Below are 17,067 nucleotides of genomic sequence, written 5' to 3'. Positions count from 1 at the left end.
GAAGCGGACAGCATTCTGTGGGCGGGAACTACGATTCCCAGCGTCCCTGGCGGCGGGAGGGCTTGGCTACGGAAGCCGGAGGGGAGCGTCAGGGCGGGCCGCTCTTGTGGAGCGCACCATGGGCCGCCTAGGGGCCGGGCCGCTGCTGGGGTCGCTGCGGGTGTGGGCGGGTTGCCTCGGGGGGCCAGCCCGGCCGTGGGGGGAGGGGGCGGCGGTCGGCGCCCGGGCTTGCAGCTCCACGCGCCCCTGGGACGGCCTCGAGGGACCGCCGCGCCGGCGCCCCCTACTGGCGCTACCTGAGGCGTCTGGTGCTGGGAGCGCCCAAGCCGCCGTACCCGCACGTGTGCCAGGTCGGAGACCCGGCGCTGCGGGCCGTGGCAGCCCCCGTAGAGCCGGCGCAGCTGGCGGGACCCGAGCTGCAGCGGCTGGTGCAGCGCCTGGTGCAGGTGATGCGGCGCCGGCACTGCGTGGGCCTGAGCGCGCCGCAGCTCGGGGTGCCCCTGCAGGTGCTGGCCCTGGAGTTCCCCGAGGCGCTCTTCCACGCCTGCGCGCCGCGCCTGCGCGAGGCCCGCCAGATGGAGCCCTTCCCCCTGCGCGTGTTCGTGAACCCCAGCCTGCGGGTGCTGGACAGCCGCCTGGTCACGTTCCCCGAGGGCTGCGAGAGCGTCGCCGGCTTCCTGGCCTACGTGCCCCGCTTCCAGGCCGTGCAGATCTCAGGTGCGGGGTGGCAGGGACCCTGGGGCGGCTGGGGAAGCGCTTGTGTCTCTTCTGCCTGTGGAGGTGGCGGCCTCGGATCCAGGAAAGTTTCTGTAAAGCTCCAGTTCAGGTGCAGACACGTTGATGGCTGATCAGCGGAACCTTCCGGCGTGAACAAAGGACAGGATCTGGGAAGTGACGGGACTCAGGACTAACAGACTGGGGCACAGCCAGCTCAAGTGGAGGAGCCGGGGTGGGAGGTAGAGTGGGGGTGTTAGGTGGCCCGGTGCCGCTGTTTCCTCACGGCTGGCCCTCTGCTCTGTGCCCTGGCCCCCTCTCTGTCACACACTCTTCTGCCCCAGATTAGATCTGTCATGTGGAGCGGGAGAAATGGGACCTCTTGCCCTGCCCAGCCCAGCCAGGGTGAAGGTGACACCCATTCCCGGCCTGTCATACCAGGATGTTTTGTGGAATGTGGTTCTTTGCTGGGGTTGTGATGATTGTTCCTCCTGAGCAAGCCACTTGGTCCATGAGGGTCAGAAAGTCAGTGTCTCCCTTACTTTATATTGCACCAAGCTGGCGTACTTTGTGTTAGGAATCGAAAGCGAACAGCAATACTTCAGAGGCGGGAGGAGTGTTCAGGAGAGAAGCACCTTATCAGGAAGATCACATAGGAAGCCCAGCAACCTACCTGTTAGAGTTGGGAACTAAGTTGACTACTTGGTAACTGGCAGACGTGGGGCACCTTTTCTAGGAGGATAAGAGGTGCCGAGTTCCCTTCTGATGTTGCCTCTTGTGAACAGGAACACCCAGGGGCAAGGGAAGGTGGTAAGGAGGCTGAGAGTGATGCAGTGCAGCATGTCCTCACCCAGACTGTAACTTCCTTTGCAGGGCTGGACCCCAGAGGAGAGCAGGTGGTGTGGCAGGCCAGTGGGTGGGCAGCACGCATCATCCAGCACGAGATGGACCACTTGCAGGGCTGCCTGTTCATTGACAAAATGGATAGCAAGACATTTACAAACATCCACTGGATGGAGGTGAATGACTAAACCTTTCCTGAGGATTCTGAAAACCAGGACACAAACACTTCAGCTTTGAGCCAGGCTTGTCTTACTTGGCATTGACTTGCCTCCGACACAGAACAATGGACTTCCGAAGCATGCTGAACTGAGTTGGAGGAAGATGTTAAAAACGATTGCTCCAGGTTGAGCTATAAAATACTGCCTTCCACTTGAGAAGAAAACTAACTCCCCTAAAAGAATGGACATTTCCTGATAATTTTGTATGGAGGATGAGTGGGGCAATAACCGCTCTCAGTAGATATGACTTCGTAAGACCTGTGCCATCTATTCCCAAAGCCAAGATTTGGTAATAAATGTAGTTCCAGAATATCTGAAAGCCGTGTTCAAAAATGCAGATTAAGGCTGATTGACTTTATTTACCAAATTCTTATTTTACAAGGGATTTCTGTGTCTTACCTCAAGTCCTTTGCCTTGGACACCAGTGTGCTTGTGGAAGTAAACACAGGCAGAATGGCCCCAGTTCATGGAAGTGTTTACTGAGAATCCTATATAATAAAACCCTAATATGCAGAATGACCAGTTGCTATGATGCGCACTGACCACCAGGGGGCAGACGCTCAACACAGGAGCTGCCCCCTGGTGGTCAGTGCGCTCCCACAGGGGGAGGAGTGCTGTTCAGCCAGAAGCCGGGCTCACAGCTGGTGCAGCAGCGGTGGTGGTGGGAGCCTCTCCTGCCTCGGCAGCAGTGCTAAGGACCCCTCAGGGGATGTCAGGCTGCGAGAGGGTGCAAGTCAGGCTGAGGGACCCTGCCCCTCCAGTGCATGAATGTTGTGCACTGGGCCTCTAGTATTAGAATAAATGAGTACCCACACACATTGACACATTCAGATAGTTTAGGCTTCCACCTTTTGCCTTTCACCTTTAACAGACCTGGGGAGGACTTTTCTGCTGAGATTTCTTGGGCAGCTGGTACTTGGCTTGTTCTTTGGGGGAGGCCAATGAGCCTCTTCCCGTCACAATTTGAGTAGAAAGAACTTGCGCTTCCTGGTCACCACACTTACTTTGGAAAAATAAATTAGCATCATGATGACTGACCAGTGTTTAAGATGTTGTCAGAGGTGAAGGAATTTGTTTCTTTAGGTTGGCTTACCTCATTTTGCATCGTTAATACTCTTACCAAAGTCCTCAAAGTCCAAGTACCCATGTAGTAAGAAGTCCAGTAAGTTGTTTAGAGAGAACGAATGATGGCTTCTCCATCATTAATAAAACGAACCCTCCTTACAGAACTCTCCTCTACGGCTTTTTCTCAACAGGCTGAGTCTGGGGGCCTATGAGGCCACGCAAAAGTGAACTGGCTGTCTGTGCATTAAACTCTGGAAGGAACAGGACTTAGCACTACCCCGAGGTAAAGTCAGGCACTCACCCGTTGGGGAAGTCTGTAGAAAGCTCTCAATACTGAAAACATGTCCTTAGGAAAACTAGAATTCATTGACCCCTTTTCCCTCAGACAATGTTCAGAGACTGTTGCAGAGTGGCCTCAGAACATTCTGGGCCCTGGCCAGGTAGCTCTACTGGTTAGAGCAACATCCTGATACTTCCAAGTTGCTGGTTCCATCTCTGGTCAGGGCACATACAAGAAGCAACCAATGAATGCATAAATAAGTGGAACAACAAGTCAAAGTTTCTCTCTCCCCCTTCCTCTCTCTCAAATGAATTAAAAACAAACAAACAAACATTCAGATGCCTCCATACAGAGCTCTGAGGTTAACAGTTCTTAGTAAAACACTACAACCCAAAGGCAAATCCTTGCATTTCCAATGAAGAAAATCTCTTCCACCTGAGGCAGATGTATTAGCCACAAAACCTCACACACAAATCGGCATCTGGAGCTGAGTTTTAGAAATCAACTTCCACAGTGAAAGCCAATGTAGGCAGAAGGTTTAGAACAGAATTCCAGGAAGGGAAGCAGTGGATTTCAGAGGGAGCATTTAGGGGAGGAAATTCCTCTGCACACATGCGCCATGATTAACAGAGACTGAGGCCACAGCATCAGTCCGAGTTAGTTCAGCCTCAGGGGGTGTCTGTGAAAGCTGTGACTACAGCTATGAGATGAACTGTGACTCATCTAGGTGTTCAACAGAGGAAATGAGGAAGCAGGTTTAAAAAAGGGGGCGGGGGCAAGGACCTTCTGATTCAAGTAAAGGTAATGGAGGTAGAGTAATAAAATACGACTAAACACAAAGTTAGCAGAAGAGACAGGGGGCAGTGTCTTATCCTGGCTTCTAGGCCAGCATTTACAAACATAATGGCTGGCTGAGAGCACATAACTAACCAAGAAGTATATATGTGGGAGCTCCAGAGCAAGCGACAAGAATTCCAGTCACAGTTGCTGCAAAGTGTCATCTGGAGGTCAGGCTGGCTGGCGCTCCAGGTAGCAAGGCTAACTCAGTAGCAATGGAGAGGAGCACCAAGCCCAAGCCTTCAAGAAACATAAAAATGAGGTAAGGCTCAATTCAGCAGACACTTTAAGAATTAGCTGGGGGAGCCCTAGCCAGCTTGGCTCAGTAGATTAAGTGTCGGCCTGCGGACTGAAAGGTCCCAGGTTCGATTCCGGTCAAGGGCATGTACCTTGGTGGTGGACACATCCCCAGCAGGAGGTGTGCAGGAGGCAGCTGATCGATGTTTCTCTCTCATTGATGTTTCTAACACTGTATCCCTCTCCCTTCCTCTCTGTAAAAAAATCAATAAAATATATTAAAAAAAAAAAAAGAATTAGCTGGGGGGAAAAAGAAAAAAAAAAAGGAAAGAAATTAGCTGAATTCAGCAGACACTCCTAACCAGATGAAAGGAACACCACAGTGCAAGGCTAACACGATCTAAGAGTTGGCCACATACTCAGTTCTGGGCCATTCGGGTTTGAAGACTCCCGTGGGGGTGGAGGGGGAACGGAGGAGGAAGGCTGAACAACTCGAGCCAGGCCTTTTCTGCATGTTCGTATCTCATGGTCAACGTGACAGCCATTACTGCATCTGCTCCGTCAGACAGCATTTCCAGGGCTGCCAGCTCTGGAGACTCGGGTGTCTGACAAAGTCAATCGGGCCAGGCAGGCGATGCAAATGTGTGAGCAGGCCACCTGGGGATGGTGAACGCACAGCATGTGACAACTGCATAGGGCCGCCCCTGCTCAGCTGCAGCTGTTATGTGGCCTCCTGGGGACACAGGCCCAGCATTACCTAACCTGAATTTTTGTGTCTACTCTTGAGTTTTAAATGTTGGCAGCAGAGCAAACCAAACAGCTGCAGGCCACATCTGGCCCACAGGCCTCCCAGTTTGAGACTCTGCTCGGGAGGCTGGACAACAGGAAGAACTGCCCGAGTCCCTCAAACACCCCCGGCCACACTTTTGAGGCCCCGGGGGAAGACAGGTCTCAGGAACCTGACTGGCGTCTAGGCCTCGGCACAGTGGCGACATTCCTACTTCCTACTCTGCTGAAGAAAAGACAGCAGAGAAGACTAGATCTTTCTACTGGAAGCAAGCATTACCTTCCAAGAGCCCAAGAGTCAAAGACGAAATCACTCAGGTGGCTCAAGAAGGGAAAAGGATTTATTAGCCCACTTCCAGGACAGGGACCCGGGCGGTGGCTGGGTTCATGTTCTCACATTCAGAGGGAAGAGGCGGCAGTGAGACCCGCCTGCCTGCCTTCACTCCTTCTGACGTGCACCGCTTGGTGTTCACAGGCCCCTCTCCTCCTGCAGGAGGAACAGGGCCCGGGATGGCGACTTGGGAGTGTGCGACTTGGGAGTGCGGAGGGCTTGGCTTTACTCTTGGCCTTTACAGGCACAGCGTGGGCTAGGGTTCCAGGGCATCAGCCATTCAGTTCACAAGGAGCAACACTTGGGTCTAAAAGGAACGGACCATGGGGGCTCGCAGGTCAGCTGCACCAACCCCACTGCTCGGCTGCTCCCACTCCGTGATGCTCCAGGTGATTTTGACTTTATTTATAAACAAGACGAAAATCCAAGCAGCATTAATTTAGAGGAACAAAAAAGGCTTTAAAAACAAACATGGAGTGTCAGGACCAGGAGTGGTGAGCATCCAGAAGAGGAGGAGGAAGTAGGAAGAGCCAGTATTCCACCCGCTGCCGGATGTGCTTCTGCATCTCTGCGGCCGGGAGCCCCTTCCTTCCTGCTCCTTGGCTGGCGGCCAGACAGCCCAGGGGACACGGAGTGATTTTAGGACGAGCCCTGCAGCCCTGTCTGGCCACCGACATGAGGAGTGCATGAATTTACCGCCATCAACCTCCCTCCGTCACCATCACCAGAGTGAAAAGCTTCTAACTCTCCTGTCCAAAGTCCTCTGAGAATTTCTTCACTTTCAGGAGGTCATCTGCATTCACGGTGGGCCGGGTGGTGGCCAAAGACCGGAGCATGTCCGACTGCAAAGACAAAAGCATGCGGCTGAGGAGTGGCCGGCCTCACGTCCTCGGCCTCCCAGCGTCGCAGACCCATGCAGTCGAGGGTGGAGGTCAGCCCCAGCCCCAAATGCAGCCCTCCCTCTGGCAGCCTGGCTTCTGCCTGAAAGCCTCCCTGAGAGATGCTCTTTCTCCGGGGGCAGTTTCTGTCGGTTCCAGATGGGCCTGCCGCCAGCCCCAGGGAACCTAAGCTCCCGCCATCTAACTCCCGGGAGCAGCTCTTTCTAACTGCACGCCCACACCCGCTGCCAACGCAGACACCTGCCATCAGAATGGACAACGCCAGGACAAGGAGGTGAGGACTAGCCAGGAGAGGCTGCCTGGGCAACTGCATCAAATCACACCAGGCTCACATACATCTGCTGGTTCCTTCTGTGTACAAAACAAGCCAAACCCATGGAATGAAGCAGTTGTATTACCTGGCCTTCACTATTTTTTTAAAAAATATATTTTCTTGATTTTTTACAGAGAGGAAGAGAGAGGGATAGAGAGTTAGAAACATTGATGAGAGAGAAACATCGATCAGCTGCCTCCTGCACACCCCCTCCTGGGGATGTGCCCGCAACCAAGGTACATGCCCTTGACCGGAATCGAACCTGGGACCTTTCAGTCCACAGGCCGACGCTTTATCCACTGAGCCAAACCAGTTAGGGCACTATTATTTTTTTTTTTATCCTCACCCGAGGATATTTTTCCATTGAATTTTAGAGTGGAAAGGACGGGGAGAGATGCAGAGAGAGAAACATCCATGTGAGAAAGACACTTCAAGTGGTTGCCTCCTGCACGCACCCCAACTGGGGCAAGGGATCGAGCCTGCAACTGAGGTACGTGCCCTTGACTGGAATTGAGCCTGTGACCTTTCAGCCCACAGGCCAATGCTCTATCCACTGCGCAAACCCGGCTAGGGCTGGCTTTTACTATTTTTGCAGAAGAAAATAAATGCTAATGCTACAGCTCCCATCCTGGGACTGAGTGAGGACTGTGTCTAACAGCAGAAGCCCCAGCTACTCAGAGCCCCAAAGGCCATTCTCTGTTTAGGAGCCACAACAGCCTCGGACAGAAAAGGGGAGAAGCTCATTTTTATTCCTGGACGCAAGCCCTCCGTTTTCTGGGCTGTGCAGTCCTCTCTGCCAGCGGCCACTTACCATGCAAACCACAGGCTCTAAGAGTTTGTCACTAGGGACATCCATCCAAGTCATCTCCATGGCCCCTGGGTCCCCTGGAGAGCATGGGGTCAGGAGGTCATCGGTCATAATGTTAGGGTTGGTGCGGGAAGGGCCACAGACCTGGAAGAAACAGGAGTGTGATTGGCTGGCTTTTGGAGAAGGGGCAGGACACCGCAGGTTTCTGAGTCCTGAAGAGAAGGAAGGGCAGGGTGTGAACAAATGCCTGGATTTCTAGGTCGTTAGTCTGAGGAGGGAAAGGCTCCTTCACGACTCTCAGGCCGAGTGGTCCCAGCGGCTGGAGTCCGACTCAGAGGCTGGTGAATGGCATGCTATTCCAGCCACTGTCCTCCAGAATCTCACTGTGTGGCCCCAAATGCCTTGATACCTTCCTCTCCCTCATTCACTCAAATCTCACCACCAACGTAGTGGCATCAAGAATGTTTTTCCACCCGGAATCTCTCCATTGGCACATTCTCCCAAGTGTCTGAAGGCTCATCCCCTCACCTTCGTCAACCTGAATGGCACCCAGTGTGGCTTATCCTTTAAGGGTGCAACCTGCCCCTCTGCCCCCAAATCTCAGACCTCCTTCCTGGCTCCAGCTTCCCCCTCACCACCCTCTGAGAAATGAGTCTGTTTTGTTTATTCGCTGTCTCACCCTCTAGAAGAGGCTCCTGGAGGGCAGGGATTCTGTCTGCTGTGGTCCGTTACAAATGTCTCCCTAGCATCTAGAAAGAGGCCAGGTGCACAGTAGGACCTTGGCAGCCACTTGACAGAGACCCTTTGTGTGAACGAGTTCCTCCTTACGGTGTGGGATTTCGTACCCGCCACACACAGCACAGTGCTGATGGCGGGGTGGCAGCGGGGACCACGGTGCCGTCCCCTCAGCTCACACAATCTGATGGTCAGGCAGGAAGAACTGCAGGGGAGGGGAGAGCAGGGACAACCCTGTCCGGGCCCTGCAGCCAAAGGGTTCATTTTGCACTTGCTCTTGGTGCTCCAGGAGACCCACGCGTGTCAGCTGCTGTCCCCTTTCCTGCGACAATTTCTAACCAATGCCTGCGGGCTCACTCACCTTTTTGAAGTGTGTTGCTGACTGAACTTTTCTCACGGGCTGCATGAGGGAGTCCCGCACAATGATGCTGATGTCTGCGCCCGAGTAGCCCTCTGTCTTCCGGGCCAGCTCCTGGATGTTGGCGTCCGTGAGGCTGTGTGGCGTGCTACCCAGATGCAACCGGAACATCTGGGAACGGGCCGCCTCCTCTGGCAACGGGATGTAAATCCGCTTTTCAAACCTAGAGAGCCAAGCACACGGCTGGACTTGAGAGCAGACGGAGGAGGAGTCTTAATGAAGAGGGACAGCGGGCTCACAGAGCTGGCTGCACTCGGCTGCTCACCATGCAGACAGGGAGAAGCCTCGACAGGTCAGGGGAAAGACCCTGGCTTCTCCTACCGGGGAGACTCACCTCCTTCTAATGGCCGAGTCCAACACCCATGGGATGTTTGTGGCACCAAGAACCAGAGTCCCATCGTTGTTATTCCCCACTCCTGTGGACAAAGGGAAGCAGATGCTGACTCGGAGCACCCACAACAATCAGTCAGAACCTGCGGGGAAGGATCTCAGGGGCTGTGTGTCCTGAACGGGAGCCACCCCTGTGCCACCTCAGCGGGGGAGGGGGGCCCTAACTGGCTTAGCGGCAGCGAAGAGCTCGGCTGCCCTGCCGGCCTCGGGAGGGGCGGGGGCGGTGGCCAAAGGCCGCAGGGACCTCTCCAAATGAAGGCCTGAAGAGATGGAACTGAGAATTGCTTCTCTGAGATTTCCCTCCGCCCCAAGGACAAGCAGATCCAGCTGCAGCTAACTCGTGAAGCCTGGGCTGGCTTTAGGTGGACCGAGGACCAGGGAGGAGACCCAGGACCAGCACGCACCCTGCATCTGGACCAAGAACTCTGTTTTGATCCTTCGGGCAGCCTCGCTCTCATTTTCGTTGCGGGATCCGCAGAGGGAATCCACCTCGTCGATGAAGATTATGGAAGGCTTGTGCTGCCTGGCCAGCTCAAACAGGTTCTTGACTAGCCTGTGAAGGCAAAAAATGGGGTTGGCACCTGACCACTCACACACATGCCCCGCCAGGGTCCCAGTCACCACTTCTCTTGCCCTTGCCACGAGGAGGTCAAGACGATAGTCACGCTTGGATTTCAGAAAAAACGGTGGTGACAAGTCCTCCGGCAGCACCGCACCCAGAGGAAGGGCAAGCCGGGCGTCCTTCCCCATCCATTAGCTCTGGACTTAAGACAAGTCACTTCCCTTCCTCCCAGCCTGTTTCATCATCTGCTACCTGGGAGCCGGTGTGGGGAATACGCTGACTACATAAAGTCCCCAACAGAGGATACCCACCTGATACCCAATTACTGGGGTGCCTTCTCTTCCCTTCATGAAGACCCACCTCTCCAAAATGCCCTCCCAATTTCAGGGTCTTGATCAGTCTACCACCCCCCAACCCCGCCCCCAAATGAGCTAGCAAGATACCCTCTGCTGACTACTGCTCCCTGACATCCAGCAGCAGCTCCTCTGGGCGGTGACTCCAAGGGCAGGGAATGGACCACCAGCAGAGAATGCCGGGATCCAACAGAGAAGGGCCCGGTGCCGACTTACTTCTCACTCTCCCCCAACCACTTAGACATCAAGTCTGAGGAGGACACAGAGAAGAAGGTGGAGTTGTTGGCCTCTGTTGCCACCGCTTTGGCCAGGTAGGATTTCCCGGTGCCAGGGGGTCCAAAGAGCAGTATCCCTCGCCAAGGGGTACGCTTGCCTGCAAGAAAGAATAAGCTGGGTGAGCTTCTCCTGACTGGGGCGGGGGACAAAAACGCAGCTGGGCCTCAGTCATTGTAAATGCAGTCAGAAAGGAGTTCTACAGGACAACGGATTCTAAGAGCAAAGGAGGAAGGGAACTAAATTAACCACCCCGGCTTTGTCTTAGCCCTGGCTCATGACCCCGCGACCTTGCGAAGTGACACTGTCTGGCACTGGTTCCTGACCCTGCCCGCCCACTGGGACAGTCAGTGAAGCTCTAGTTATAAAGGTGTTTCTGACACCAGAGAGAAGCCAAGGACTGGACGATTGCAACGGGCAGGCCTTGGCCTTTCCTGAGTGGGAGCCCCCGGAGGCCAGGCCTCGCCCACTGAGGGCAACGGGAGCCGAGTCACCACCTGCCTGTGGACAGCTGCAGAGCGGGAGCCCTGAGCTTGCTCCCTCAGAAGCCTGATATTTTACATCGGGGCCTACAGAGGCTCAACTCTTACCTGTGAACAAGTGTGGGAATTTAATTGGCAAAATGACAGCTTCTTTGAGGGCCTCCTTGGCCAACTCCAGCCCGGCCACGTCACTCCACCGAATGTTGGGCTTCTCCATCATGACGGCTCCTGCGGAGGGAGGCAGAGCCTTTGATCCAGAGCCCGGACCCACTGAGGGCCCTCATGTCCCGCTCCCACAGCACGGGGCCTCCAGCCTCTTACCCATCAGTTGTTCTTGCAATTTCTTTTTCTCTGGATTATCCCCTTCACTGTCACTATCGCTGCTGGGAAAGGAGACAGAAGATGACAGGCTAGAGCCGGAGGTTGGTAAGAGGCTCTCAGAGCGAGGCCAGGCTCTGCTGCCAGCAGAGGGGTAAAGGGATGCTCTTCCTGCTCAACAGAGGACAGACCCACAAACAGGTCCCCGAGCACATTCAGGGACCACAATGGACCCTCCAGGAAACTCCCGTGACCCATCCTCATTTCTTCATTAAGGGAATAAGAGAGACATGCGCTCCTTCTAGAGACTGGTGACGGACATGTGCTTTGGCTGGACTTCAAGAGCAGCCAGGGCAGGCTCAGTGTTTGAGCATCTACCTATGAACCAGGAGGTCATGATTCGATTCCCGGTCAGGGCACATGCCTGGACTGTGGGCTTGATCCCCAGTAGGGGGCCTGCAGGAGGCAGCCAATCAATGATTCTCTCTCATCATTAATGTTTCTCTCTCTCTCTCCCTTCCTCTCTGAAATCAATAAAAATATATTTTAAAAAGAGGGGAAAAAAGAGCAGCCAGGCAAGGCAAGTAATTAGAGGCCTCACTGGCCTCTCATACAGACTCAAAACCAGACAGCAAGTGGCTCTGACCTGGAGAAGAGGTCAGTCTGGGTTTTTGCCTTCTTTTAAAAAAAAATATTTTTTTATTGATTTCAGAGAGGAAGGGAGAGGGAGAGAGAAACATCAATGATGAGAGAGAATCATTGATCGGCTGCCTCCTGCACACCCCCTGATGGGGATCGAGCCTGCAACCCAGGCATATGCCCTTGACTGGAATGGAACCCGGGACCCTTCAGTCTGCAGGCCGACACCCTATCCATTGAGCCAAACCAGCCAGGGCGAGGTCAGTCTTCTTAAGTCTACAGAGGAGCACCTGAAAAAAGAACACAGTCACTGCCCCCACCGCCTGGCAGATCCCTGTCCGGACATGAGGGGTTTGCCATCCTCACACCTCTTGCAGCTCCCTTGGAGGTCTGGCCTCCTGCCCCTTCCTTGGTGTGTCTCTCACTCAGGCAACCTTCTCCACCCAGAAGAGAGCCTCCCACCGCTGGGGACACAGCTGACACAGCACCCACCGCTCTCCTACTCAGACTTCCTGCCCAGGATCCTCCCTCACCTCCAGCACCCCAGCAGCCTTTGTGCTCAGATAACCGGAATCTCCATGGTGGACAAACCACAGACGTGAGGAGAGAAACTGCAGAGGGAACCCTGGCTTTGGAGTCAGAAACACAGGCCCCGGGTGTGGGTCCCGACTCCATCAAGTTCCAGCTCCGTGACCGTGGCAACCTCTGAACCTCGGAGTCTGTAGCCTCGTAAGTCAGATGAAGATGTTAACTCCAATGACAACAGCTGACAGTTATTTACTCCTCACTGGGCACCCTCACCCCATCATCTCAATTGCTCCTTAGAGGGAAGCCCCATTATCTTCCTCCTACAGACAAGGAACTTGAGGGCACAGGGGGCCATGGCACTAGGAAACGGCAGAGCCAGGCTATACCCCAGAGTCTGGCTGCGGAATCCAAGGCTAGTCCCCTCCACGCTGGCTCCCCATCCAGACCCAGTGCCGCAGTGTGCCCAGAAGTATTCTGTACAGTGCGTGACGAAAGCAGCTCTGGGCTGCGGTGAGCAGACAGGCGCCATGGCTGTCCAAGGCTGCATTAGCGCCCACAGCGACAGCAGCACAGGACCAGGGCACAGGCTCGTGGGTCCCGGCCGGGTCCCCCCGCCTGCGCACTCACCCCTTGCTCTCACTCTGGTTCTCTTTGACTGGCTTCTTGCCGTGCTTCTCTTTGTTCCGTAAATAATCCTTCAGCTTCTCGGCCCGGTCTAGGTACTGCATGCACTTGGCTCGAATGCTCTCCTTGGCCTTGTCGCTGTGAGCCTCATCTGCAAAAGGGGAACGGAGCAGGGCCCTGTGAGCCCCAGGTGCCCACACTCCTCCCGCAGGGGCCTGGCGCCTGGGAGGGCCCGGGCGGGACTCACATTTGATAGCGTGTAGGAAATACTCCACCGCATGCTGGTAGAGCCGGAGCGCCTCCTCGTAATTCTTGGCTTTATCCTCTTCTGTGGCTTTTGTCACCAGATCAATGGCTTTCTGGAAAGGCAAAGCAAAGAGCTCAGTGCTTCCCAAGGGATCCAGAAAGCCCTCGGGTGCCAGGCAGACGGAATACACTGATGAGAATTAGCCAGGCACAGACCATTATGCCGGCCTACTTCTCCAACAGCTAGAAAGGCCTTAGGAGGATGCTGAAAAGATAGCCATCAGCCTCTCAATGCACTCAATACAATGGAAGCAACTCCTCGGGCTTTGCTCTGAGCAAGTGGAAGCCTGGGAAACAGTGCAGGTCAGGGCTCACAGGGGAAGCTCGCTTTCTATTCCCGCCTCAGGGAAAAGACAGGGACCCCGACTCAGAGCCCGAACAGGGGAAATACCAGAACCAATGGATTCCTGTGCTGTTCAGCAGGAGGCCGGAATCCTGAGGCCAGAGAAGAGCTGGCCAGTGCGGAAAGTCCTTCATCGACCTGAGTTGTATGAGATGGAGTTAAAGGGATCTACGGGCCCAACCTGCTTCTCGAGACTGAAAAGCGAAGATGTTTCGTCAAGTTGACACTTAGGGAAAAGCGGCTTGTACACAGGGGTCAGTTCACCAGCATCTCCAGTACAAAAGTGCTTGCTTACCCCTAAGCATGTGTGTGCTGCCGACAGAAGGGCACAGCCCTCGGGACCCCTGAGAACTCTGTGGGAGTCTTCGTGCGGCTCATACGTCCGGGAGGCCGGTGCTCTCCCCGAACCTGAGCACGCTGGGTCTTTACAGCTGCCCACACCTACACATCCCGTTTTAGAAGCCACGGCTGCACCCGGGGAGCGTTACCAGATTTACCCTCCTCAAGAAGATACAGCAGCAGACACCAGCGGCGGATCCCGCTGTCACACACAGCTCCGTCCACAGCAAACAATAACCCCACTGACCAGCTTTGGCAGGGCCCGGGCGTTTGTGCAGCCCTTCCCATCTGAGAGCAAGAAGCCTCAGACACAAAGACACAGATTTCTCTATGAAACTAACAGACGGGCAGGTGAGGCCAGGCTGATGTGAACTGGCCAGGTTAAAGAGAGGAGGAAGGGTGCAAGAGTGTAGCTACTATTTAAGCTTTGGCTCCATCCACTCCCTAAATAGAGAGAACGGCTAGGAGCCCTGCACCTTCTGAATGGATGAGTAGCTTAAACACAAGCGTCACTTGTCTACTCTCCCCCATCACAGCCCTTCAGAAACAACATGAAGGGTAGTCCTGTCCCTGGTGACTTCTCTTCTCCATAACCAACACCCCAGTTCCCTGGACTTTTTCCACTCTAGACCAGCGGTTCTCAACTTGTGGGTTGCGACGCCTTTGGTGGTCGAACGACCCTTTCACAGGGGTCGCCTAAGACCATCCTGCATATCAGATATTTACATGACGATTCATAACAGTAGCAACATTACAGTTAGGAAGTAGCAACGAAAATAATTTTATGGTTGGGTCACAATATGAGGAATTGTATTTAAAGGGCCAGAAGGTTGAGAACCACTGCATTAGAGCAATGATTTTCAATAGGTGTGCTGCAATACCTGACTATTAGTCAGGAGCACTGACCTCTTAGTTTGTAGTTGGTCAAATACAAAAATAACAGCAGCGCTCTCCCTCCAGGGAGCAAGCCCAGGCCCTTCCCGCTCTCCACCCCTCACCTCGAAGGGACCATGAGACTAGCAACCAGGGGAACAATGGGCAGTGGCAGCTCGTCCAGGGTTAACCCCTGAGTCCGTCTCCAAGGCTCCCTCTCCCCGCTTTCCTCTGACTTCCCCGTGAGCTGAGGCAGCCCAGCCTCGGCTCTCCTGCTTCTTCTGTGCCCTTCTTGGTGTCACTGTCCTAAGTATATTTTTGCTGCGGCTAATAAATTGCTTGCTTTTCCACACACACAAAAATGACAACAGCCAACACAACAAGAGCCGTCTGGTGTAAATGAATCAAAATGGTATCAATTTTTTTGGAAGATCAGCAAAAAATAGACTATATTTTTTGGTGTGCTGCGGAATTTTAGAAGTTAGTTCACGTGTGCCCTGAGATGAAAATTGCTGCTCTATACACCTTCTTGCTTAGGTTTGTCCTTTTGAAAGGTGGGGTTCAGAACAATACTCCAGGTCCGCTCTGTCCCCCATGTGACAGGCCATGTGGCAGAGCAGGCCCATCCCTTGCCCCCCCCTTTTTTAAAAAATATTTTTTTATCAACTTCAGAGAGGAAGGGAGAGGGAAAGAGAGAGAGAAACATCAATGATGAGAGAGAATCAATGATCGGCTGCCTCCTGCACACCCCCTTCTGGGGATGGAGCCCACAACCTGGGCGTGTGCCCTTGACTGGAATCAAACCCCAGACCCTTCAGTCCGCAGGCCGGTGCTCTATCCACTGAGCCAAGCCGGCAAGGGCCCCTTGCTCCCTTCTTGATAATTAATGCACCTAAGATTTTCCTGGCAACCGCATACAGTTTTTTGCATGCAAGAGGCCTCAGCTGCAATTTGGAGAGGAACAGTTTTGCATGACAGGAGGGTAAGGTGACCAAACTGCCAACCCGGCCTCATCTCTAGTAACGCGGGTATTGCAAAGGATGAGGCTGAAAGAAAAGGGCTGCAGAATCTCTGTAGCAACGATGCAGCCACAGACAATACATAAACCAATGAGCAGGCACGTGTTCCAATAAAACTTCACCTGTAGACACTGAAATTTGAATTTCATGATTTTCATGTATCACGAAATATCCTTTCAGCTTTGTAAAAATGCCAAAACCCACATCATGTTACATGAAAGAAGCCACTCACAAAGGACTTCATTTTTGTATAATTTCCATTTACATGAAATGCCCAGAACAGGCAAATCTATAGGGGCAGGAAGTAGATGAGTGGTTACCAGGGGCTGGGAGGGATGGAGGGATAGAGGGGGAGTGGCAGCCACAGGGTGATGAAGATGCTCTTAAAGTGATTGTGGCGATGGTTGCACAATCCAGTGACTATACGAAAAACAATGAAGTGTACACTTTAACTAGGCCTTTGGTCGGCAAACTCATTAGTCAACAGAGCCAAATATCAACAGTACAACGATGGAAATTTCTTTTGAGAGCCAAATTTTTTAAACTTAAACTATATAGGTAGGTACACTGTTATTAACTTAATTAGGGTATTCCTAAGGCTTAGGAAGAGCCACACTCAAGGGGCCAAAGAGCCGCACGTGGCTTGCGAGCCGCGGTTTGCCGACCACTGAACTAGGTGAATTGTATGGTGTGTGTCATATTGTAGTAAAGCTGTTTTTTTAAAAAAATGTGTTGTTTTTTTTTAATAAAAAACATGCTTAGCTCACAGGCCATACAAACCCTCGGCAGATGGGCCCTGCAGGTGGAAGCTGACCCACTGTTCCCACTTCCCTCACCTGAAGCCGCCTCCCTCCTCCACCCCCAGGGATCTGAACGCTACCTCTGATGGTCCTGCCAGATGCCACTTCTTCTGTGAAATCTGGACCAACTCCCGCAAGCCCTGCACCCATCGCCCCTCACTGAGCGCTGACCGGGCGGCGGGCACCCTGTTGAGGACGCTTCACCGGAATCAATCACAGCAACGCTGCTGGGACCCCAGGATCACGGAACCAGCCCAAGGTCACACGCGAGGGGCGGCCGGGTGGACAGCACACCCGTCCGAGGCCGGGCATGTTTACGTTTTCCGGCCCAGCAGGACCGGCAGCACCTGGAAGGCGGGTCAGTCATGCATCCAGGTGGCGCCACCCAGCACCGCCCTGCACCGTCCAGGGAATGAATGAGGGGTCGCTGGCCCAGAAGAGGAAATCGGAGACGGGGAAGAAGCAGGGGCTGGTAGGAAGGCTGGAGGGGGAGGAGGGGGGAGAGCGAGCAGCCGGGCGGCGCCAGGAGGCCCGGGTGAGGCTGAGCCCGCGGCGGGACGGGGGCGCCGGCTGCACGGCGCGGCCTCGGGCTCGGCCAGGCCAGGGGGCCGGGCGTTCCGGATGGGAGGTGGCCCCTGGCTCCGAGCCCGTAAACACAGAAGCCGGCGGGGGCGGCGACAGGCCGGCGGGGCTCAGAGGCGGCCCCGCCCGCCCGGCTGCCGGTCCGCAGCCCC

General features: G+C 54.3%; 2 protein-coding genes across 2 annotated transcripts in view; one reads left to right on the top strand and one right to left on the bottom strand.

The window, feature by feature from the left end:
• The first annotated feature begins 103 nt into the window (after window positions 1-103).
• Window positions 104-2,112, top strand: PDF (peptide deformylase, mitochondrial). The gene is given in 3 exon segments (XM_006091151.2): window positions 104-280; window positions 282-717; window positions 1,588-2,112. Coding segments are annotated over 3 exon segments (756 nt in total). The 5' UTR covers window positions 104-118; the 3' UTR covers window positions 1,746-2,112.
• A 3,191-nt stretch (window positions 2,113-5,303) lies between these two features.
• VPS4A (vacuolar protein sorting 4 homolog A) overlaps window positions 5,304-17,067 on the bottom strand; it is a 14,958-nt gene continuing 3,194 nt past the window's right edge. Inside the window, exons 2-11 of the mRNA XM_014457917.1 lie at window positions 12,901-13,098; window positions 12,657-12,804; window positions 10,866-10,927; window positions 10,653-10,772; window positions 10,006-10,162; window positions 9,279-9,427; window positions 8,819-8,900; window positions 8,428-8,647; window positions 7,335-7,475; window positions 5,304-6,153 (exon numbers count right to left, since the gene is read on the bottom strand). Coding sequence (XP_014313403.1) covers window positions 6,052-6,153; window positions 7,335-7,475; window positions 8,428-8,647; window positions 8,819-8,900; window positions 9,279-9,427; window positions 10,006-10,162; window positions 10,653-10,772; window positions 10,866-10,927; window positions 12,657-12,804; window positions 12,901-13,098 — 1,379 coding nt within the window. The 3' untranslated portion in view covers window positions 5,304-6,051. The remainder of the gene's footprint in view (window positions 6,154-7,334; window positions 7,476-8,427; window positions 8,648-8,818; window positions 8,901-9,278; window positions 9,428-10,005; window positions 10,163-10,652; window positions 10,773-10,865; window positions 10,928-12,656; window positions 12,805-12,900; window positions 13,099-17,067) is intronic.

The sequence above is a fragment of the Myotis lucifugus genome, unplaced genomic scaffold (assembly GCF_000147115.1).
Source record: "Myotis lucifugus unplaced genomic scaffold, Myoluc2.0 scaffold_88, whole genome shotgun sequence".
In the NCBI taxonomy this organism is placed as follows: domain Eukaryota; kingdom Metazoa; phylum Chordata; class Mammalia; order Chiroptera; family Vespertilionidae; genus Myotis; species Myotis lucifugus.
This window is presented reverse-complemented; position numbering and strand designations above follow the sequence as displayed.